Source organism: Oxyura jamaicensis, chromosome 1 (assembly GCF_011077185.1).
Source record: "Oxyura jamaicensis isolate SHBP4307 breed ruddy duck chromosome 1, BPBGC_Ojam_1.0, whole genome shotgun sequence".
Lineage (NCBI taxonomy): Eukaryota > Metazoa > Chordata > Aves > Anseriformes > Anatidae > Oxyura > Oxyura jamaicensis.
Window position 1 is genome coordinate 99,574,482 of NC_048893.1, and position 25,740 is coordinate 99,600,221.

The 25,740-nt window shown below is 36.2% G+C and overlaps 1 protein-coding gene across 1 annotated transcript in view; it reads left to right on the plus strand.

The window, feature by feature from the left end:
- ROBO1 (roundabout guidance receptor 1) overlaps positions 1 to 25,740 on the plus strand; it is a 645,922-nt gene that overhangs the window by 437,764 nt on the left and 182,418 nt on the right. The window contains exons 4-5 of the mRNA XM_035333114.1: positions 6,504 to 6,830; positions 21,948 to 22,040. Of these exons, the coding sequence (XP_035189005.1) occupies positions 6,504 to 6,830; positions 21,948 to 22,040 (420 nt within the window). The remainder of the gene's footprint in view (positions 1 to 6,503; positions 6,831 to 21,947; positions 22,041 to 25,740) is intronic.

Genomic DNA, 25,740 nt, shown 5'->3' on the forward strand with positions numbered 1-25,740 from the left:
TCAGAAGCCAATGCTCTACATACGGCCATCTCACTACTTCAGCATCCACTAAAATCAGTTGAGATACGTATCTTGCTGGAGAGCAAAGCTGAGGGAAAGAAAAATAAAACCAAACACTTTTTATCCTCAGGCAGTAGGTGATGTTCCCAGCATTTTATGCAAATGTCAGCCTCTTACATAGCTCAATATAAAAGTTGTTATTTTAAATTTATATTCTAGCTACACTTAATGAATAACGAGGTTAGGACTTGTACATGCTAACTGCTGGACAAACAAGTAACATGTATTTGTGTAATGAGGGTTCACTGTAAAGCTATGTCTCTTAAAAATAAATAGTCCGTCTAAAAGCAATTTTAAAGAATTGCATTTAATTTTGGATTAAGAAAGTAAGGTATGACTCTTACAGTTGCCACTTTCAACTTCTGAAGTGATCACTTCAGAGAACAAGTCTCTCTTAGTATTTCCTGAGAAATGTAATTTTCTAAAACTAAAACAGAGACTAAAACAAACTAAAGACTAAAACAAAGCTGTTGCTATCTATGCAATGCAGTACCTGCCAATATTTTTTTTGTTCATACCAGATAGAATATTTAAATATCTATGAGATGCCGTCATCGATTTCTAGAAGTTTTTTTGCCTAAAAACTTAGGTTTTCTGACCTAGTCATTTTTGTCTGGATATACTGTAGAATAAGGAACAGAAGCAAACAATTTAGGCCAATGTAATATTTTGTTCTTATTATTTTCCTTTATTTATTGCTATATTGCTATAATACTTCAGTTAGCTTCTACTCGGTTGACTAATACATAAGTATTGTGTAAACTGAATGTGGCTATACGTGCGTTACATCTTGTACTACAAGAGCCAGGTACCAGATCGGTTTGGATTTGAGGCATTTTTTAATCTCTTTCTTTGGGGAAAGAGGCAGACATAGCTTAAAACTCAAGTCTGTCTGTGGTTAGTCTAGATTTTTTTGACTGTACACATACAGTAAATTACTAGTTTCTGACATCTCCTGATAGTGTTGTAACCAGGACAGAAATGTGATGTAATTCACGATGTCTTAGCAACATAAGATATTTCAAGGTTATCTTTCTAAGTGGAAAAATGTTTCATGGGTGCCTGCAGCTAAGTTTAAAAGGCATGACCCACAATTTCTTTTAAGATTTTATAAACACTTTGTATATAAAGTGCAACTTGTTTTATCCAGAAATATACCTCAGTAACAGAAATAATGAAAGATTAATTTATCATTTTGTCTCTTACTAGGAACAGAAACTCCAATGCCACTTAAAGGAGAGAGACAAAAGTATTTCTTGACATAATGGTGTAAACTGGAGAAAGAAGTAGTAAAATAATAAAAACAACAAAACAACCCTCTTTTTAGGGAATATCACAATAGTTTTGTAGCTGGGATGATAGCGTCTAGTGCTTTACTTGTGCCCTTCTGTTTTCCAGCGTGTGTTTAGAAGAAAACATAGATGCTTGTCTTCATGGGGAACTTGTAGGGGAATTTCAGGTTCTACTGATCCAAATTGAGTGCCTTGCTTATCTCTTTTTATGGTATCTGAATTATTGGAAAGAACTGGACCTATTCCCAGGTTAATATTTGGAAGCATTGAACACATCTTAAAACATTTCCATAAGCCTGTATGTAGTCCTGGGTGGGCATTAATCACATTCCAACCATTCATTTTTCTCCTTAGGATACAAATATCAGCTCATTTGTGGGAATGTAACACCTCTGCTGTCTGCAATTTTTGGTTATAAAGGTAGCATCCTTTTAAAGAATTTATGAAGGTGTGCACGGTTATGACTGTGCAAAGTTATGGCAGGATTTAAGTGAAATGAATATATATATATATTTTTATCCTGAACTAGAAGTTGAGTACTCTTTTGTTAGAAATCAACATCTGTTGTAAATAAAACTCTTCATAACTGTGCAAAGAACTACTTTGTGAGTCCAAAGTGATGTAACTTTATTCTCAAATTCGAGTGTTTCAGAAATACCAATTTAGTGTAGTCTTGGCTCTTGTGCTTACTGCCAAAGCACAATTCAAAAGTGAAATTTCTCTTCTTAGTTGGCAGTTTGGGGGAAATCTGAAGAAACAGGCACAGCATTACTTCATTAGTTATTCCATGCCTTTGGTTATGGCTGCAACATCTCTAAATGAAGTTTCAAAATACTTGCTTTTTGAAATGCTCTACTCTTGCAGGCTGCAAAGCTCAGGAAATTGGATGTTCTATTAGGGCTGGACTAGGATACAAGGAGAAGAAATACTCTAAAAATAAGAGACAAATGGAGTTCTTTATTAACAGAAGCTAAAGCGTCTTTTTCACTGTCTCTGAGAATCTGAGTTGTGCCACTTTTTTACTTGAAAATTATCTGCTGTCTATGAGAAGAAGTAAACCCAATGGGTTAGGTTAGTTAAATGGCTCTACTCAGAAAAGCTACTTCATGGAAAATTCTTTGATTCTTTCAGATATTTCTCCTGTGTAACATGTCTCACTCAGTCATTGTGTGCTCTTACAATAGTATTTGCTTCTTACCCATGTTTGGTTTGAGTCTTCTGTGTTCAGAAAGGATGAACTCAAGCTGGAACTTAAGACAGGGAAGTGAAGGAAGAGTTAGGTTTGTACTACTCATGGCTGTGTTTAACTTGAGAATTAGGGAAAGATTTCTAACTGTTAGAGCAACAGAGAAACCGAGTGTCTTTCTAGTCAGTATAAACAAAAACACAGAAAAATTCCACCACTTTCTGAAAAACTAAGTTAAAAGTAGTGGAAATACTCCTGGTAAAATTGGATCGCTCATGTTCTTTTGAAGCATAATTATTTGCAGGAACCACCTAAGCTGTAGTTTTGTTTGTTAGCATTTTATTAATATCTTGTATATCAATTAGGACAGTAACTTAGTTCTTATGTTAAAACATTAAGCTTTTCAATAAAAGAATGGACTAGAGATCTAGTGTTCTAAAAACACATGTTAAATGCTGTATTTGTGAAATTGAAAACGTATGGGACCTCCTTCTTCCTCTTCTCCCAGGAGGTCAGCAGTATTTGTACCCATGATAGCAGCTTTCCTATTTAAATGCATATTCCATTCTATTTTCAATACTTCATATATTATACCAACAGGAAGTTTTAAGGCAAGAGGAAACACAATTCTTGCCACGGCAAATTTAGCATTCATCTAATGTTATCTTTCTTTGAACCTTCATGTCTGTTTATTTCAGTGCTCAAATTCTTGTAAAAATAGTTGTGGCACAGTCCAAGAAACTGGAAACATGATTTCATATAACTGTTCTTTTAAGTAGCATCATGAAATAATTAGTATGGCATACTTTAATTGGTCGCATCCTGTTGAGTTTTTATGGAAGACTTGAGTTAGAACGAAAGCACAGAACACTAGTAGGTTAGTTCCTATAACACAGTGCTGTCATCTTTTGGGGGGTGGGGGGAGAAGCAGCTCTGTATATTTAATGGCAGATCTAGTGTATAATAGGTATTCTGCTTATATTTTTTTTAACCAAATATCCCTTCAGGATGGATTTTTGACAGGAAAATTACATGATTGGTGCCCACTGTAAGATAGGCATTGATAATTGAAGCAGCTTATTCTCAGTAAAGCACAAATGCAGCTTAAATAACTAGGCTAAAACGAAAGATACCTTAAAATAAAAATAAAAATGTATAGATATGTGGGAAGATTATAACTTAGTTGTCAAGGCCATTATATCCCTCAGGCAGTTGTCACAAAATCTGTGGTTAATGCTCGCTGTGTGCCAGTCAACTAATCATAACTTTGTCCCTTTCTGCTTCAAGCAATTTTATGAAATTTTCTAGAGAAAGGCTGCTTTTTAAAGCACCAGATTATATATATGTGTGTGTGTGTATGTGTGTGTATATATATATATATATATATATATATATAAAATAATTGTCATTTCCATCATTTTTATTCCTCTGACGTTACCCACCAAAGAAGTCTCAAAAGTATATGAGCATTCCTGGAGTTTTCTGAGAACTTGACCTTATGTAAGGACTTTGCCCCCTCAAGAATCTTGAGTCTCAGTTTTCAAGAAAATTTAGAGGTCAGTCTTCAAACTTTATTCTGTATGGTACTTTCAGTAAGTGTAAAGTGACTTGAACGTCAGCATGGAAGGTATGCATACAATATACCTGAAAATGGTATTTCATTTATTTGTGGTGTGGGCTGGTAGAGTCTGTGAAAATACAAACCTGCAACATGAAGTATCACATATACAAACTTGGGTTTTTGAAAGAATTCTTAACTATTTTTACAAACATTTTACTTTGAACTTGGAATTTTTACATTTCCGGAGTGATGTACAGTTGGTTTGGGCTTTCTAACATTTTGTTTCATAGAATCGCAGTATGGTTTGGGTTGGAAGGGGCCTTAAAGATCATCTAAGTCCAACCCCCCTGCCATAGGCAGGGATGCCTCCCACTAGATCAGGTTGGCCAAGGCCCCATCCAGCCTGGCCTTGAACACCTCCAGGGATGGGGCATCCACAGCTTCTCTGGGCAACCTGTTCCAGTGCCTCACTAACCTCTCAGTGAAGAATTTCCTCCTAATGTCTAGTTTAAATCTATCTTCTTTTATTTTAAGACTATTCCCCGTTGTCCTATCATTATCTACCCAAGTAAAGAATCCCTCTCCATCCTTTTTATAAGCCCCCTTTAAGTACTGAAAGGCTGCAATGAGGTCTCCCTGGAGCCTTCTCTTCTGCAGGCTGAACATCCCCAGCTCTCTGAGCCTTTCTTCATAGGAGAGGTGCTCCAGCCCTCTGATCATCTTTGTGGCACTTCTCTGGACTTGCTTTAACAGATCCACATCTTTCTTGTGCTGGTGGCTCCAGACTTGGATGCAGTTCTCAAGGTGGGGCCTCATGAGGGCAGAGTGGAGGGGGACAGTCACTTCACTCTCCCTGCTGGCCGTGCCTCTGTTGATGCAGCCCAGGATGCAGTTGGACTTCTGGGCTGCAAGCGTGCACTGCTGGCTCATGAGCCTTTTTGTCCAGCGGAACCCCCATGTCCTTCTCTGTATAGTTGCTGTCAATGAGTTCTTCTCCCGGTCTGTATTCGTGTCTGGGGTTGTCCTGACCCAGGTGCAGCACCTTGTCCTTGGACTTCTTGAACCTTGTTAGGTTCACATGGGCCCACTTCTCCAGTCTATCCAGGTCCCTTTGAATGGCATCTCTTTCTTCTTTGATATCAATTGCACAACACAGGTTTGTGTCATATGCAAACTTGCTGAGGGTATACTCAATCCCGTTGATTGTAGGATTGTTTCTATGTCTTTCCTTGTGAGGTATGTAAGAAATAAGTAAAGGCATAAACAAAACAGGGCTCTTTATCCCTGTGTAGGCATTGTTACCTTGGAGAAAGATCAGAAATTGCTTGTTTCAGTTATGAGGACAGTGGAGTTGTATGAGGGAGTGGCTCATCACAAAAGCTCTGAGACTAATTTTATACATGGCAAAGTTAAATATAAAGAAAGAAATACGGAACATAATAATTTAAAATGGGGTCAGTTGAGATTTATTTGAGTCAATTGAGATTTAAACCCACAAAAGTTTAAGCTGCTCCCTATCCCTAATTCAGAGTTCTTGGGTACCCAGTTTTTTGTCATATTATCCTGTATTGTATGTCTGTCCAGATTATAATTGTATTTCCATGCTGCTCTGAGCTTGCAGTTTGAATTAGACTGAACTTGAGTGCTGTTCTAAAAGAGCACCTTGTTTGCTTGTAACTCTTCTTTTACCCTCAGTGTTTTTGCCTTATGTTGGCTCAGAATTTCAGATTGGGTAATGCCTACGCATCAAGACGGTCAAGACAGTTAAAAATATTTAATAACAAAAGTAGCTCTAGTTTTCCTGACACAAGAACTATAAGAAGCACTTGGGCATTCCATGTATTTCTATATCTGTGGTAGTGTTTAACAAGTCACTAAAAAGAGCTGATAGTACAAACAGAATAAAGCAACTTTGTGGGTACTGGAGAAGTTAAGCTTACTTCATAGGCTTTGCATGAATTGGTGGACTTCCCAAAAGGTTGAATGAAGTTGATCATGACTTTGTGTTATAAATTAGAGCAGTACCAGTTTTGCTAGAGATGGCCTGATGACTGAGGAGTATCTGTAGAATTGCTTTTCATAATTACATGTATACATATTCATTTATGTATAAATTTGCATCCATTTTTATATTGATATATTCATCTGTATGATGTAGGAACATGGCAGTTCAGTTCACTATTACAGGTTGCATTTTGAAAAAATGCTTTTAAATTTATTCACTTGGGAGAACCTTGCACACAATGAAATGCAGTAAGGGGCTTTTTTTCCATTTAAAAATATGTTAATAGCTATTCTTATTAAAATCCTCTACTATAGGGTAATGGTTAAGTAGTTGTATTGCAAAACTCAATGATTATCTGGCAGGGATCTAATAAGAAAACTTTGCATTTTTATGTTGTAGGCTCCCGTCTTCGTCAAGAAGATTTTCCACCTCGAATTGTTGAGCACCCTTCTGATTTAATTGTTTCAAAAGGAGAACCAGCGACTTTAAACTGTAAAGCTGAAGGAAGACCAACCCCAACCATTGAGTGGTATAAAGGTGGGGAAAGAGTGGAAACTGACAAGGATGACCCTCGTTCCCATCGGATGCTGCTGCCTAGCGGATCTTTATTTTTCTTACGCATAGTTCATGGGCGCAAGAGTAGGCCAGATGAGGGGGTCTATGTCTGCGTGGCAAGGAATTACCTCGGGGAAGCTGTAAGTCACAATGCATCGCTGGAAGTGGCAAGTAAGTGTTTTTTTGTTGTTGTTGTTGTTTTTTTTTTTTTTTTTTTTTTTTCCCCACTCTTCTGTAGCATCCCCTTACTTTGATGTTATTCTTATATATATATATATATATATATATATATATATATAAAAAAAGTGGGCTGCCTCTGAATCATTAACACAAAAACAGTCAATGAACTATAAGGTTAGTCTTATTATATGTATATTAGTAGAGTTAAGAAAATAGAAAGATGGAAGAGATATCACTTTATAAATTAAGACATTTCTGTATGCTTGCACACATCTTCATGCTTCCATGGAATTATGATTATTAGATGTGTTTGTTAGATTTTGTATAATTAATTTCAACTTACAGATGGTTTTACTCTCTAAATATCCATGCAAAACACCACATGTAAGAGGAGGCAAGGCAGCCAGGATTTTATCTAGCAGGGTACATTTGGAATTGTTGCACAAATAAACACTCAAAAAAAAAAAAAAAGCATATTTAGAAACACTAAATAATATTGTTTTGCTCTAAAAGAAGTGGTCTACAAATGATCTCTTTAGTTATAAGTATTTGGTCAAAGGAAAGAACAGTCAAGTGTGTTCATGTCACTTTGTATTCCTTATCTCTTCCTGTATGCTCTTTAAAGTCTCCTTATTTTAGAGGAAGAGAGTGTACATCAAAGGGTTTTGAACATGCCATATGAAAGGCCATGTGTAGGTCAAAAAATGTCAGTTTTGGGATAGTGAAGTATGAGGGGAAACCTTCCAATCCAGAAGGTAGTTGTCTATTTTAAGATGCTTTTCTAGGCTTCCTGTGTAATCTATAGCGATTCATCTGTTGTTGTGTTGAAGAGCCAGTTAAGAACTGGGTCAATCACTCTCTGAAAATAGTGATCTCTCTGACTAAACAATTCATATTAGGAGTCTAGTCAGAGCTGTCTGTCAACTTTTAGGCAAGCTAAGTAGATGCCACTGTTGGTGTATGACTTATGAAAATCCAGCCCTTCTGATAAACCTGAACTCCCACAGGAGGTGAAGGATATGGGCTATAAAGCTGGCCATTTGAGCCGTTTGCCTAGCCTTGCCTACATTCAGAGAGTACTTCATAATGCTTCTACCAGAAGGATCTCCAGCGTCATATGTAACACACTAAATGGATGTGATTAAGATCTATGACCATGTTATTTCCTTGTTACTGCTTTAGCGATAAAAATAATTGGTACTTGGCTAATTGGAAGTATGTTTATCCAGCAAATGTATAACCTATTTAAACTATCTGTTGATCAGTTAAAAATGCTATATACAGTATGTTGTAGGTGTATGTGTTTTATTGGGCCTCCATGTTTAAGAGATTCTGATTTTATCTGGATGCTGTTATTTACTTTGTACCAGTGCTTGTTGATTCTTAAATGAGTTTTAACATTCTGTTTGTGCAGCAAAGCAGTGGCCATGCTTATTTCATACTCTGTGGTTTGTGATGTGCCTAGAAGTAATGTCTGAAATACACGTAGTGTTTCTGCATTGTCCACGACGTAGACTTCAGTAGTTGATACACGACTGAACATACGAATTTTACTGTTACTAGATGTATATGTAAGCTCTGCCTTAAGTCATCTTCATGTGATTACAGTAAGAGTCTTACTGACAAGGTCTGTATACAGAATACTGATATGACCAGTAGTTGTATATGTGACCAGTAGGTGATGTGGCACTTCAAAGGCACCAAAATATTTTAGATAGCACAGAAGAGGTGAGGAACAAGAAGAGTTGCAGGTTGGTGGAATAAATTTACATTAAATTAAAAATCTGTGGTTTATAGCTTTTATGCTGTCATCGTTATAAGATGTAGTTATATTCATAGTGAATTGTTACAAATCAGTAAGCTGTTTTGATTAACTTTTCAGTACACCTGTTTTGAACATAACAGCATTTACAATTCTGTGCATGTAGTCATATACAATTGCAGTTTTAGAAATTCTTATGTTGTAGTTTACTCTGTAAACATTCAAAAATGTTAGATTTCAATTTACAAAATACAGAATATCATTTGGAGTAATCATTTGATTGTGCTTTGCTGCAAGTTTAACCAAAAATTTTTTGTGAAACATAAGAAACAAATGTTTCGTGAGAGCTTAGCAGTTAAAGCACTAGAGGAAGCAACTCCTGTCTTCACCACTTTATATTTTATAATGTGACAAGGAATTTAGCACTACTTTTTTTTTTTTTTTTTTCCTGTCACCTATTAGAGTAGCAATTTCAATTAGGTTGATGGACATGTGGATTTAACTTCTGATTTAGGTCAATACTAAAACTTTTCATGTTCGTTACTCCTTTGTGAAGTTCATTTTCTAAGCAGTTCCAGCTCTCAGCATTGAGATAGCCAATACATTCTCTATGTGGACTGTGTAATAAGGTGAATGTGTCCTTTAAGTAGGATGTGTGTTGATTCTGCAGTTATAAAGCAGGAAAAGTAGAGAGATCTCATTCCAAAAATTAAGCAAATATAGAACATTAAAATCTGCTTTATCTCCTATAGTTAAGCTATGTGTGTTTAAGGAACTCTTAAAAATAAATAAAATAAAAGCTTTACATGTAATAGCCACACTGGAGAATACACTAAAATCCCCAGTAAATTATAACAGTAGAGAAAAAAAAAAAAAAAAAATCCCTCTGCTTTGTCCTTTTTCTATTCAGCAGAAATAGAAAAGTCACTTTCTTTATCAACTTGACTGAGGTGTTCACGTCATTTGATCCAAAGCATGCTGCATTTTCTTACACTGATATGTATCTCAGTCATGACACTATAGTCCTTAGTAGTATTGAACAAGACTTAAATGCCATCTATAATAATCAGAAAATCGAGTTAAGTAAGAGTTTTTTTTTTGTTTTGTTTTTTTTTTTTTTTTTTTTTTAAGAGCTTTCTTATTCTTTCTGCCTTTTGTGGCCTTTGCAAAGTGTTTGAAGATCCCATGTATCTACTTATGGCATCATGGATTTGTTATATAATCTCAGTAATGTTTGGAGTTTTTTTTCAAGTTGTATTTCCTCCAGATTCTGTGGTTATTTCCTTGAAGCTATCTCTGTACCAACTCCCCAAAAATGCTTTAAAAGCAAGATGATCCTGTATGACACAGTGGTATCTTTCTTAAATCTACCCAACAAGTACTTGAACCCATGTAAACTGCATTCTATTAGATTATATTACAGGGACTGTAGATTTCTCTGATAGCCACCCATATTTCAAGAATTAAAATTTCTCACACGCTTTAGAGATGTGTAAAACTATTCTAAGCTACGCAGCATGTGAAAAATCACTTTGTAATTTGATACTAAATGACATTTTCTGTATAATTTAGATGTATAAGATCTTCATAAATAGAAGGATCTAAATTTGCATAAATATGAACTCAGCAAAAAGCTAAATTACAAGTCAAGTAAAGAGATGTAAGTCGTGTTTAGGTTGGGAATTTTTTATAGTTGACTGGTTTCATCTTTATTTGAAATGTTACTCCCACATAATTTATGACATGGAGGCTCACTGTGTATGTTCAAACTTAATTTGCAGTAGAATGAAGCTTCAATATGGTAGCACGAAAAGGGTGTGTGATGGGATAATCAGATAACAGCCTGTCATACTTTGCAGACTTAGCCTGCTACAAGTCCGTTTGCCTCCCTCTTCTTGAGTTCCTGAACTCAGCTCTTTGATCTCTGGAGACCTACTTAAATTAGCTGCCTGTTTTGTTTTTGAGGAATGTAACTGGTTTCACATTACTATCTACAAGTGACACATTCTCCAGTTATGAAAGGTCATAGCAAACCTCATAAAGGGCATGTCCCTGTCAAAATTAAACTAGGTAATTCTCCCTATAAATGTCACCTTTTACAGGTGGGAGCACAAAATGGAACTGTGCTTGAGACAAATCTGGCTATCACATAAACAAGAGGGAATCAAGTCTTTATTCACAGTAGAGAAGCCAAAGATGTTTTGAAAAGTGTGAAGTTGTACATCAGCAAAATGGAAGGTAACTGCAGGGGCTTCATATTCTTGAATATTTCAAGATTGTCTGATGAATGCATGTATATGATCAAGATCAAATTCATTTATTGGCATGTGATAGCTTATTTCTGTATTTAATTTTTCCTTTTATACTTCTCTCCCATTACTTCTTTTTGAGGAAAATAATATCTGTGGATCACTTAGATGTGTGTTATGTAGCATTATGTAGAAGCTTAGCTATATCAAGAGAGGCAACAATACTTGCAGGGGTATATTCATCATTGTTTTTCCACTCCAAAGTTTTGGAGGATCTTTTGAAAAATCAAGTGCAAATGAAGTTTGTTTTGTTTGCTGCTCAGTGACTTCCTCAACTCTTATTTTAAATCATGTTTCTTTGAGAGAAAGTTCTTCCACTTTTGCCATGAGAGGTCTACAGTAAGTTTTATTGCAACACTTGAATTTTTTTCCATTGATATATAGACTTGTTTCTCAAAAGTAATGCTTTTGCAAAAGTATTTGTAAAGTAAGTACCCATGTATGTAACCTCTAACCTAAGTAGCAACATATTTTACACTACATAAGCTGTTATTATCAATTTACACCGGATAATAGTCCAAATACTTTCTCTGTTAGATCCCAGCAGTGTTCCAGTTTGTATATTTACTGTGACTAAAAAAAAAAAAAAAAAAAAAAAAAAATTACACGAAATGTGACTCAACAGCTCTGTCTGCTCAATGATTCCAAAACAGTAATATCCTTCTTTCCTTCTTCCAGTGAGAAGTCAGATCTCTTTTTTTTTTTTTTTCCTTGTTTTGTTTTTCCAAAAAATCATATGTCCTGTTCTTGTATGTATGGTGTTAGGTAAAGTTATGGAATGTGCCATCCATCACTGCTATGGTACAGCACTGTTTTAAGTCCAGCTGAAATTAATGAACAGTTTGCAGACTTTGTTTCATGAGCTGGTAAACAAGTGATATGCACATAGGCATTCAAATTAATGAAGATAGATTTCAATTTTAAGAGAATCTCATTAAGCTCTTTTCTTTCTTTTTTTTTTTTTTTTTACAGTGTTTCTTCACTGTAACATGCTACCTAAAATATGCTTCTGTGGGACAATGATTCATCAAATTGATCCTTCAAAAATATTTAACTATTCATCCTAAATTAAAAAGCAAATAGTAATAAGCTGTCATAGCTAACTGTTCAAAGAATGTTTCTGAAATTGTGTCATGGTCCTTTCAATTGAAAGGTATTTAAATAGAAAGTTCTATTTACTTCCTTTGTTTTTTGCTTCAGACAAAGGGAGGAGTATCTCAAAAAATTTGGTGAAGCTATGCTGTTGCTTACCACAAGTCATGGCATTAACAGAAGTTTCTTTAGGTATAGAAGGTTTCATAGCAGTAGTATTTCTAATGCTTATTAAAAGATTTATCAGTGGTAGATTTACCTTACTTTTCCTATACAGCTGTAAAAAGAACTGAAAGTCTGGATTACTATAAACTGCCTCCGAGTCATTTTAACAGAAGAAGTAATGTCATTTAGAAGAAATATCTGCACAGCTAAGTCAAAATTGCATGTTGGTGTACTACTCGTTGTAATGTAGTTACCTCTATTCGAGGAAAGCAAGAACAATTTTTTTGCCTACTCATAAAAGTTTGTATATATCAATTTCCTCTGCCATTACAGTCAGTTGAAGAACATTGAGAGATTGAATATTGTAGTTTAAATCCCCCACCTAGTTTTTAAAGCCACGTGAAGTCTTATTTTTACTCTTCGATTATTCTCTTTCTTTCACTGACCCCCTGGTAATTGAAGGCATTTATTTATTATCTCACTAAGTGTTATTTCTAGGAAACCTATTTTCCTAATGAGACCTGAGAGTGAAGGAGAAGACATGGGAAAACTAAACTTATTTGAAACATCTTGTCAAACTTCTAGATCCTAGTGTGCATTTGTATGCTATTTCTGTGTTTGTGTTTCTCTGTCTGTTAAGCATAGTAGTATTACATCCATGAATGTTTGAGAAGTGAACCTTACGCTTCTTTTTTTCCTAAAATAGTGTTGTCACATACTGAATTAGACCTAATGAGAATAGCAGATGCTTTTCAAAACTCCCATATATTAAAGACTTTCCTGATTTTGTTTTCTCACACCTGTAAAACGTAGGTTGAAAGATAAGGAAATCTTGTCCTGTTCAACCTACCTAAGGAATTAGAGAGGTTTTACATTTGTGTTCTGTATACATATTTCTACTCTGCACATCTACTTGAGATTTCTGATATGAAACAAAAAAGGACATGGAAGTGTGTCCACACAATTCCAACAGAACAGCAAAGGGAAATTCTTAAATATTATGGAGGCTGTTCTTAGATTCAATTGTATTATAATTACTATTATAATCCTAGTTCAGTTAGAGAAATTAGTCTTCCATGAGCCTTCCACAGCTGTCCTAACATCCCTGCCTGTCCTATTACATGGTTTAAAGGTAAAATAGTGACATATTTATATATTTATATATATATATATATATATATATATATATATATATATTCAATTGTGATTCAAACTGGAAACAGAAAAAAATATTTCAGGAGGTTATGAATTAAAATGAATTAAGTTGGTCTCCCTACTGGGTGCAATTAGGACATAATTGTATATTGTCTTCAAGTTGGACCATCCCAACATGAAGCTAATATGTTGGGTCTCTGTGTTCATGCTCTTTGTGAACAGAATTAATCTTCATGCAAGCAATCCACATAAAGCCCATATCAAGCTTCAGAGAAGGAGGCTAAATAAATCTAAAATGGTTTTTCTTGAGGAAACGAAGATATGAAATCCATTGCTTCCCACTGAATTAGACCATTTCCTCTTCTCTCATAATGAGAGTTTAGAGAAGAGTTATAGTTAAGACAAGGGAATTTGGCACGATTCTTTCACATATAACTTTGTCATCTTTGTAACATAATCTTCAGCATATAATAGGTAACCGTTAAGAGTTCTAATAATGCATTGGTGTACTTTTAAAGGAATTCAGAAGGAGCAAGAATGGCATACAGTCAGTGCAGGTGTCTTACTGTTAAAACCACTTCAAGTTCCTTTGAGTTCCTGTAAACATAGATAACCATCCTGTGAAGAGGATGTTTTCATCAGCATTATCATTAATCAACGTTGATAAAATGGAGTATTCCCTGTTCTGAAATTCCTTTGGCAGAAAAAGAAAAGGTTGCTACAGAGTCTAAAGATCAGTGATGACTTATCTGTGCTTCATTTTCCTGTGTTATGCAGAATATGAGCTGTTCAATTAGCTGGAAAATTTTCTCATTTCCCATTAATTTTAGGCAAGCTAGGGTCTCCCTGATTTAATGCTAGTATTATTAGCTGAAAGTAATGCCATAGCGACAAAATTCAAACCACTTAATTTTTATAAATGTTCTGTGTTTTAAATGATCCCAAATGTGCTGACACTGCTGTTTTAAAAGAATCAAGCAAACAATGGGTTACTCTCTTTTCAATTGCAAGACAATGAACAAAGTATTTTGGAAGCATATTACAATTTCCACAATTTGAGACACCCATGGCCTGAGAGAAAAATATGCCCTTTTTTAAGCAAACCATCATTTATTTATCTATTTATTTATTTATTTCTGTTTATTTGCACGATCAACAGATCTACTATACAAATGGCTGTATTGGATAATGCTGGTGTATTTTCTGTATTTTCTATGCTTCCAACAGCTGCTTCATTTACTATATTTTCATGTATCTCACCAAAAAATTAAGAATTTTGTTCTTAAAAGCTATGCTAAAATGATTTTAATAACTTGATATATTTGAATGCTGTTTTACAATTCGTACCTCACAAAAGCAAGGAAAAATACCCCCAGCTTTTGTTGGCTACATTTCAGTATTTCTTACAGTATTTATTGCTAGTTTTAGAATGGTCTTTTTTTGCTCCCTTCTGTGGAGGGTAGGGTCCCTAATTTGTCATAGGACTTCTGGTATTAAAGCTGTGGTCCATACCATCAATTCACTGAACAACAGATTAACACAGCTCTAGCTCATGACCATTTTGTTTGCTTTGCATTATCTGTGCAGTGGGCCAATAGGCATGTGCAGTGGTGCAGGCTACAGCTTCCATTTAGTGCTCGATAAAAGTAGAAGAAATCATACATAGTTATCAGTACTTTGACTATATACACCAATTCAAAAATTCAAACCACAGTTCTAGAAATGTTAATATATTTAAAATTGTTTCCATTCCAGTGATAATAGAAATAGTTTGTGTGTGCAAGCTGTGCATAAATTAATACTCCTATGGCTTTATAGGTTGCTTCCATGCCAGTTATTTGAGATTGAATCTGTTACGTGGGATACAAAACAAAAACTTGTAGAGTGAAGATAGCTCAGATCTAGTTAGTTGCCTGGGACTCCCATGGCAATACATCTATTCATGCCATGACAAAAGCAGACCTTTGTTTTTCCTTCGTGTGTGTGGACTCGGGGGGTTCCTCCTGACTTGCAACAACATTGACTGTGCTGCAGGCAAAGAAAAGTGTAACCCTGGGAGGAGAGCCTACCATCAGGTTGTAGGCTACTGAACCTATGGGTTGGTTTGAGAGCAGGCTGGTACAGAGGGCCCTGCTAGGAAGAGCTGATTTCCTGCACTTGAATGCTACGTGGAGTACTTTGCAAGATGTATTGAAAGCAATGTATGTCAATTGTGCTGTTTATGATTTTATTTGGCATAGTCTTGTGTAAGTTGTCTGATTTTGTTTTTAGTGTGTAATTAGTTTTAAGCCACCATGAAAGTTCTGTGTTTTGGGGGGATTTTTTTGAGTTTTTCACTTATAGTTTTGTTCAGGACTAGGTTTCTTCAGGCCGTAGTCCACCCTTAGATCATGGGGGAGAGAACAAAAAGAACAGTTACATTTTTTTATATATATTACTTGGTGAATTTCTGATGATTCAGTCCTGCCAATACTCATGAAATAAAAGAATAAAATAAGGGATGTTCCTTACCAGAGTAATTGGATGTTCATGCTGTACAGGGGGGAGCAAGTTCAGTTTATGTATTGAGAAATAAAACAGGATACAGATTTAAACAAACAAAAAAACTTGACTGAAGATGCAATGACTTAAATATGTATCCAAACTGACACAGTTGGTATGGTAGAACTACATTCTGAAGTTATGTATAAGTCTTTAAGAAAAATTGTACGTGTGTTACATAAGACAACTTTTATCTGGGAACATATAAGTAAACTTTAAAGATCTGAAGGTTGTATAATGTGCATACATAAGATCATTGTCTTATGATTTTGATTGTTCTGTGCAGATGTCTGCAAGCCCATACTGTTTATATCTTTCACACTAGATGTGAAATGCTAATCTTCAATGGTATTGTTATTGTATATAATGATACAGATACAAGGAATGAAAGCTTCTTCTAGATGCTCATACATATGTGTCTTAACTACTGTGAAAACAGAACAGTAAGACACCTGTTCAGTGCATCCATCTACTCCTCCCAAGGTTAGGGCAAAAAAGTAATGGGCCAAGTGAGCCCTTTGTCTGACCGAGGAAGGCTCATCAGTCTCATCAGTCATTAGTGTGAGTGGAAAAAAAAAATAAATGGTAGGGTTTAAGGGGCTCTAACTTCTCAAGCATGAACCTGAGATAAATGGGTAAGTCACTTTCCTGAATCCAATCAACGTAGTTGACTAAAGCTGTTCTTAGATCTGAAGCATGTGGAAAACAATTCAGATTAATGTCGACTTGAAGCATCAATAAAGGGAGCCATCTGAGTTATATAAAGAAGGAAGCAGAGGTTTTAGTCCCACAGCCTGTTTTCAGTCTCTGCTGAAGACTCCTTCTTTCCCAAAGCGCTTGGTGAGGTGCTCCTTGACAGGTCTCAAACTCCTACGCTCTGTGGGCCGTGAAAGACAGCGCCTGAAGCAGAGTTTGGTGGAGCCCTGTGGTGGAGATTATCAAATGGGTTGGGATCGCTGTCTGTCTTCTCATGCTGTCTGTCTTCTCCGTTTTTGTCTGGTTGGTGGGCTTCTGCTATTCCAAGGAGATTTTGATATGCCCTTTTAAACTAATAGATGTCTACTTCCTTTTCTTTGCCAGTTTCTGCTTTATTTTTTTTTTTTTTTTTCCCCAAAGTCACCTTGGTATAACTAAATGATGTGAAGATGTACATTTTTCTTTTTATTAGTGTTCACATTTCCTAGATGATGTTACAGTCAAAGTATAAAGTCAGGCAAACACGATGCTGTTTAGTAATCCTCATGCATTGCTTGTTTGGATGCTTTTTTTCTAATCCTGCATGTTTTCCTGAAGTACTGAAACACCTGCTCCTGAGCTAAATTTGGAGAAAAAAAATCTATTGTGTCAATACCCTTTAGTGTCTGATTATAGAACCTTTGCCAAATACTTCATATGGATGAGATTTCATTGTTGTTACTATTTTGAATCATCATCCTCCAGGAAACAAAGGTATCATCTGTATTTAAAATTTTGAAGAAATTATTATTATTATTATTTTACTGCCAGAACACTGAAACCTTTCTTAAAAATCAGGCTGCTGACAAAGATGGATTTGCATCTTTGTGTCTGTGAGCTGTTTTGATGAGAACTGTCTGAGTTGGATCCTGTATGTAAATTGATTTCAGCTGATTGCTTTGAATTTGAAAGAAATTTAATTTGAAGACTGCCCTGTTCTACTCCCTGTGGTAGTGGATGGCTCTCTACGTCATCTGTTAAGCAGTGCATAGTCAGCATATGGCTGTTCCTCTTCTATTTAAACTGTTTTCTCCCGAGAAGGAGAAATTCCCTTCAGACCAGACAGACATCTGCTGACTCTCTCTTACTAGCAAAGAAACTGAAAAGATATCTTTCCTGTGATTAAAAGAAATACGTCTGGAGGCGCTTACTTTTTGTTCAATTAATCAAAGATTAAACACATGTGGACTCTTTAAACTGAGCTTCTTTGTGCTTCTACGCTATAAAAATTGATTGGAGGGGAGCAGTTCACTAGATCTGTCTCGACTGAAATTTAATATTTTACCTATTTGGATGCTATGGTTCAGTTCTAAATCCTCATAACAAAGTGGAAAAAACACTGTGTTAAATTCATTTTCTAACCCATGCTCTTAAAAAAAAAAAAAAAAAACAAGCACACCATGTCTTAAGGATATGTGTGATTGTACCATTTTATACACAGTGACCATGTTGGTTTCTGTAACCATTTCCAGATGTAAGGGCATTTTTGGTTACTTCTGTTCCTCAGCTCTTCCAAGTAAAGAGTTTAGTGGCAGAAACTGTTCTAAGTCTGGTATTCAGCTCAGTACCATATCCTTACTTAACAATTATACCACAGATAGAGTGTATAGAAACTTAAAAGCTTGCAGGTTTTCCTCTGTCGTCAAAAAATGGCTCTTTTCCATTCTGAAGTATATAGAATATGTAGACTAAAAATGCCACAGTAGTAAGATGGCAATAATTAAGTGGATTCCCTGAATACCTTGCTGCCCTTAAATTTTTCATTGGATACTAGTGAGTCTGCCTCATAGACATCTTTATCTGAAGATAATTTGTTTGGCTCCAGTTTTATTAGTGGAATTAGTTCTTCAGTGCAGTCTGTAGTGAGGTTTTAAAACAGGAAGGGCTCCACTGATAATGTAACTTTTCTACGATATTTTATAAAAACGTGTCTTCTTCTGGACTGTTCTTTATAACTACTATGTTTTTGGTCGATTAGCTGAATTTGCTTCAAAATATCTACATACCACTTTCTGAGTAAACATAAATTGAAATACAATGGAAAGGACTGCCTGATGATAAATAGGCACCCAGCAGCTTTTTTGACATGCTATGTCATATGATGGCAAAGTCTCCTAGCAAAGTAAGATATACTGTAAGTATATTAATAATAATTAAAGAAGCAGACAATGAAATAAAACTGTCATCATAGAATTTTTACTAAAATAAAAATAATCTCCATGGTATGTACCTTTATTCATTATTAATGGGCTGAACCAGTCCAGTGATGTTAATAAAAGGTGGAAGAATAGGCTCTGCAAGTTGTTTCAGCATTTTAAAAGTGAACTTTTTTTTTTTTTTCAAGTTGAAAAATATAGCAACCATTTTGGGTTTAAAGTAAAATCATAGTCTACTTTTAGTAAATTTCCCTGTACAGAAAAAAAGAGAATCAATGCATATACTTTGAATTGGGTATCTTTCTATTGCTCTGTGATTTTTTTTTATATGACTTTTTTTAAAGCATTTTACAAGTGTTTAGATATGATTGTACTTGAGTATTAATGAGGTCATACTATTGCTATTCTATAGATAAAAAATCTGAGGCAGGAAGAAATCAAATACCGGTCTCAGAAGGTCACAAAGATGTCTGTCAGTTGTGGGCAGATGTGGGGACTTGCTGTTCCATTTCCTGCTCACAAGACTGCTCGTCATCACTAGGCTTTAAAGACTATTTGAAATGTTTTGTAGCTATTTTTAGCACTAATTGCAAATAACTTTCAGAGTCCTTTGAAATGTTCCACAATTATCCCTTTTGGGTGGTGCTGGGATATAAATTTAGTTCTCTAACTTGTAATTTTCAGTTTTCCTTCTATGGATTTATTTCTCTAGACCCTAAATTGCTGGTTCCTTGTGGTTATGAGCCACTTTTATTTATTTATTTATTTTTCCTGCCAGCTGCTCATGGATCAAATGAATATATCAAGGTGATTGTATATTTAACCCTCCAATGTCCACAGTGGGAAGGCTGCAAAAGGGAGAGCTGAATAATACCCAACTGCTACAAAATGCACTAGAGAGCTTGGTACAGAAATGCTTGTTTTCATAACTTTATTTTAGTGTGTTCCTGCTGGACTTGGGACTGCTCTTACAGAAACAGATTGGTGTGGATTTTAATTTCATGTGTGCAAGAAGAATTTTTAAGGGTCAAATGTAGACCCTTTGCATTAATACACAGTGGATGGGAAGAAGGGGACTTAGTGTCCAGGCCAGGAACATCCAGCCCAGCTCACTGTTCCAGGATTACAACCTCTGTCAGGAGAGACTGTAGGTCCTGTACAGGAATGATGCTGTCTTCCTCTCACCTTGCATGGAGGGGTGGTTGGAGTACTGGTTCACTCTTGGTCTGCCCTAAGCAGACTTAGTAAAGCTACTTCTGAAAAGCCTGTTATAAAAGGTGGGTTGACTTTGGAGCCTGGTGTAATTGTGGAAGTCACCGTGGCAGTAGTCTATCCCTCTGGTTTAGCCCACACTGGGGCAAATCCTGTGAATGACCCAGCCTGCACTCAGCCTGGCTTGGCTTAGTTTTGTGCTGCCTGCTCTCTGGATAAGCAACTGGACAAGGTGGGAAAGTGCTGAAACTGTTCCACTTCCTTTTTCAGCCAGTCATCCATCACACTGCTCTATTACCCTTCCCCACCCTTTACTTCTCCTCACTCCATTTTCTTTCTTTCCTGCTCTGCTGTGGGCTAAGCAAATTGTTTAGAACAGTACAGGATGTGCAGTCTTGCTCCAGGCCATTGTGGGAGTCAAGTACACTGTCTTGCGGGGCTGGATTCAGCCTTCAGGCTGTCAATTAGTTTTCCCTCTTCTAGAGGGAGACTCACAACTCATGCATATTTCTGCTGTATGTCATGGAATAGATGCAGAGCTTCAAAGTTAAGAGGATAGAAAATGGGAGCAGTAATTAGCAGCCACAGTCCCTGGGTTTGCTTTTTCAGTATGCTGTCATCATTTAAGTATTTTGTTGCTGGAAAGAAGAAAGCAAGTTTAATCTCTTCCTGACTTCAATTAAGGCAAAGAAGCAACTTGATTTAAACCAGTGTTTATGGGAGATTAGATGAGCATGAGGGGACGTTGTCCATTGGAAAGCAGTATAAACTAATGGTGGAAAAACAGATTTACGTTTCTTTGAATTATCCGACTATGGCTTATAGAAGGACTGAGCATTTTCCTCTTTGCGTGCACATACAAAGAAGCAAAAATAATAAATACACTTAGAGTTACTAAAGTAGAGGTACATAGATTGGATTTACCCCGTAATCATTAGTCACAACTTGCAAGATTTGCAGGTATGACTAAAGTTGGCAGATAAATAGTAGTAAGGTAGAATCCACCTTCCATATTTGAAATGAATGGCTTGGTAAGTATATTCTATTGTATTCAAATGCCACATTACATGGCATCGAAAGATACATTGTTTTCATCACTTTATCATAAGTTTATGGGACAACATTCTTGAACAGAATGATGTTGAGAAAGATCTGTATTCATGCTAGACAGTCAAGATTTTTCCAAGTTATACCGGAAAATATGAGCAGGGAGGTGAAGTAAAGGTGAATTAGTGTGACTGTTACTACAATACTGCATCTACACATACACAGGCCATTAAAAATGTGGAGTGGTTTCAGAGAAACTGCACAGATAATTCCAAATTTGAAAAGCTTGATACACGTGAGACGTCTGCTCAACGTAGTATAGTTTTATCAAAGTGAATGTAAAGATGCAGCTTGATTAGAGGTTAAAGATACTTGTACTATGAAGGTGTTAGATGAAAGTAGTTAGAGAGCTTCTGTCTCAGAAGTTACATATGTGCGTTATTACCCTGACTACAGTTAAAGCACTGAAGAAAATCTGAGCAGTTTTGTGCCTTTGAATTAAATCAGTAGGTAAAACATACTGCAAATTCTGATGCACATGAATTTTCACATTGCTCTGGGAGCTTCAAGCAACACTGAAGTTTATTTAATTACTCGCACTTATTCTTCAGTTAAGAATACAGTAAAGAATGTTACAGGAGGAGAAAGTAAGTATGCAGCTTGCTGTTCAGACTTTCTGCTTCCTAAGTAACATTTGTGTTCTGAAGAGATGCATGTTTATTCAAATAGCACATAAATTAGTGAATCCAAGAGAAGGAGAAAGGGCAGATGAGAACTACAGTTGAAACTTCAGAAGCACAATTTGTCAGAAAATCATAGTAGTTCTTAAATTGCTTTTTTCCCTCTAGGAGAAGTAGACTCCTTGGGTCATGTTTTAATGAAATCAGGAGATAAGTGATTTTAGTTTATTTTTTTCCCCATGTTTTTCTTGAAGCATTTCTATATCAGAAGCGAGCTGATGATAAGGAAGATGCAACAGGGCCCTATGCAGCCTCTTTATTCTCACCGTTAAAGAGGATAATAGAAAGTTTGAATTGATGTGGTGTACATTGGAAAACATTAACTGTGCACCAGACTTTAATTACTGTCTCTGCTTGTAATTCATTTTGATGGCATCTTGTAAATCTGTAGACCACCAAAAGAGCAGGAAATGGACAGAAGTAGTACTGGTTACACAGTACATCCTTGCTTAGCAGACTTCATGCAAAAGTACGTGTGTTTTGATGTGTGCACAGCACAGGAAAAATAAATCTTTCATTCCTCGGCCACCTCTGCCTATGGACACTCAACTAGGTCCAATCTGCTAGCTGGACCTTTGTAGGAAAATGAAGCTCTCTCTGCCCAGAGGGTCCCTCAGGGCTCCATGCCCTCACCTCGCCTCCCCTCATGCCCCGTCCCTGCATGTTTTTTTCTCAGACTCCTTCAAAGTGTAGCTGTCTTCTGGCCTGATGATCTTATTTCTTCCATCTGCAGTCTTTTATTCTACGTCCTAGGCCTCTAATAGTCTTCAGAGCGTATAAATTGGACTTGGGAAGCCTTGCAGCTGCAGCGCTGGAGCTCGCGTGGCCTCCTGAGAGGTGGTGACACAGCAAACCAAGAAAGCTGTTGTCAGCAGATCTAAGCTAGGTCAATTTTTTTCCATCTGCTGCTTCTAAAGATTTTCTTTGTAAACTGCATTGAAGACCTCTGTAATTCAGTAACTCAGTAAGATTTTTCTTACTGTTATAAGTCGTTGATCGTGACTTGTGTTGTGGATAAGATTTAAGGAACGTAAATTCAGAGTGTTGATCTCTTCATTACTGACCTTGATCATGTGATTTTTATTTTTTTTTTGTCTGCTTCAAATGATTTGGAGAAAAAAAATAATTTCTCTTGAAATGTATTACTTCGGTTAAGATGACTAGACTGGGTGATGAGACACTGGAGAGCAGCCCCACAGAGAGGGATCTGGGGGTTGTGGTTGGTAGCAAATTGAATATGAGCCAGCAGTGTGCCCTGGCAGCCAGGAGGGCCAACCATATCCTCGGATGCATCAAGCATGGCATCGCTAGTCGATCGAGAGAAATGATTGTCATGCTCTACTCTGCGCTGGTGTGGCCTCACCTCAAATACTGTGTGCAGTTCTGGGCACCACTGTACAAAAAGGACATTGAACTGTTGGAGAGTGTCCAGAGGAAGGCAATGAAGATGGTGAAGGGCCTAGAGGGGAAGACTTATGAGGAGCGGCTGAGGTCACTCGGCCTGTTCAGCCTGGAGAAGAGGAAGCTGAGGGGGGACTTCATTGCAGTCTACAACTTCCTTGCAAGGGGGAATGGAGAGGCAGGTGTCCTATTCTCCGTAATCACCTGTGATAGGGCCTGCGGGAACGGGGTTAAGCTGAGGCAGGGGAAGTTTAGGCTGGACATCAGGAAGAGGTTCTTCCCCAAGAGGGTGGTTGCACACTGGAACAGGCTCCCCAGTGAAGTAGTCACTGCACCAAGCCTGTCTGAATTCAAGAAGAGATTGGACTGTGCACTTAGTCACATGGTCTAAACTTTTTGGTAGACCTGTGTGATGCCAGGAGTTGGACTTGATGATGCTTATGGGTCCCTTCCAACTCAGGATATTCTATGATTCTATGATTTGTTGCAACATATGGCTCGCTGTGTCTAATGCCTGATTATTTTTATCTGACTGTTCCTACTACAGATGTATTGGAGACTCTTCTGGTTGATGAGTAGAAAGCGTATCTGACGTATGTATAATAGTAATAAATAATCACAGGCTCTCCAGGTAGTTCATTATATAAGTGTAGTAGTGTGTCAAACTTTGGAACAAAATACATTTTTTTTTTTTTTTTTAATTGCAAGTGGAAACAAATTAAGGGAATGGCACATTAAGGCATGGCAGTGTTCAAATAGATAAACTTTTGTAAGTAATGCACATTTTTTACTTTAGGTAACATACCCTAGTTTACTTCTACTGATCCTGTAAATAAAATGTATTCTAGCATATTGATTAAAAATAAATTGTTTATTGAAGCCTACTTATGTATATTACATGAATTTCATATATATCACTTGAAATAAAAAATCCAGACAAATGTATTCAGACATCTTGATCAAAGCTGTTTTAATACACAGAAAAACTCTACCTTAAAAATGTAAAATGTATTTTGAATTATTTCATGCAATAAAATTCACATGCTCATAAAGGATCTTTATTTTTATCCTAATTTACTGTATCATCCATAAAGAAAGTAACATTGCTGCTATAAAAAGTTATGGCAGGCTTTGCAACTGTATTTTTTAAGACGCTGATTGGAAAATGTTAGGTTTTACATTCTTGAGGTAGTCCAAGATGTGCTTGGAAAGGAGAATGATTTTACAAGAAGAATCAGGGAGGACTAGTGCTATACTGGGGCTAATTACAAGTTAAGAAGTACTCTTCAGGTTTACTTGAAAGAATTTTTCCAAAATACCTTGAAAAATGCTGTCTGAAAGCCCTCACCCTTTTTATGGAGGGAAATAAAGTTAATGCTGGCAGATGTAGTCTTTATGGTGGGGGGACGTAAGCTTTACCATGATGGTAAGATAATTGTTTCTTCATGATAGAAACAAACTATCAAAGGTTGAATGACTTTTTTTTTTTTTTTGGCAAAAGCAATAACTTTTTTTCTAAACCTTGTTAAGCATGTGATTTCACTGATAATTAAAATGGCCAAAATGCATTAATGTTTTCTAAGCGTGCTTTGTTAATTTGTTTAGAAAAATATTAGTCAATATAGCTTCAAAATAATTTGTAGTGAAATGTTCCTATTAGAGCATTATTGTTTCCCTTGCAGCTTTGTTCAATGGTAAGAATTACTGGTGAAGTGAAATAAGGCTTGTTAATAAATAAAATTATCTCTCATGCTGCTTATAAATAGAACTAGTGATACAGAACTAGTAAGGGTGTCATGGAAATTGTATGGGGCTTCTTATTCCAGTGAAGGTTAAATTGACTTTGTTTACAGGGATTTTTTAAAATTATTATTTGAATTTTCTTCATAATTTCTTTGATGTCTTGGAACTGGGACATCTCTTTCAGGCTTCTGTTCTCTTACAGTATCTGTGGATTAATATCTATCCGTGATAGATTTCATAATCTCTAGCTATTTATTTACCAATGACAGTGTCTGTCCTGGGGAAAGTTGTTCATCAGTGAAGCAGAGGTCAGTTTTCTTCAGCTCTACGTGGAAGTTGTAATGCATAGGAAGATTATGGAAGGAGTATAATATGAATAGTTTTCTTTGTCTGTCATTTAACCATTTCAGTTTATGAAAATGTTAAGGAGGCAGGGAATTCTGTTCTTTCATGTATCTGAATTCTAGTTCAAGAATAAGTACAAAAGGACCATAGTGGTGGACAAAATTGATTTGCGTGCAGCCTTTTGATGACATAGACGTGTTCCTCTGCTAGTGAGCAGAGAGAGGTTCTTTTTAATAGGGAAATCCAATAGCTTTTCAGTTTTTTGCTTATTTCCCTGGTAGGCAGGACCAGAAATACAGTGAATTTTTCGTCTTTAGTTAAGGATGAGAAACACTAATGTGAAAGATTTTTATTTATTTTAATGATGGGGAGGATACTTACCTTTTATTCATGGCTTTCAGTAGAGAGCTTTTACTTTAGCCTTGGACATGCTTCCAGTAAAAGAGCTGTTAAATACTTGCTGTTTTTAATTTGTCCTTGGAAGGCCTGGGTCATGAA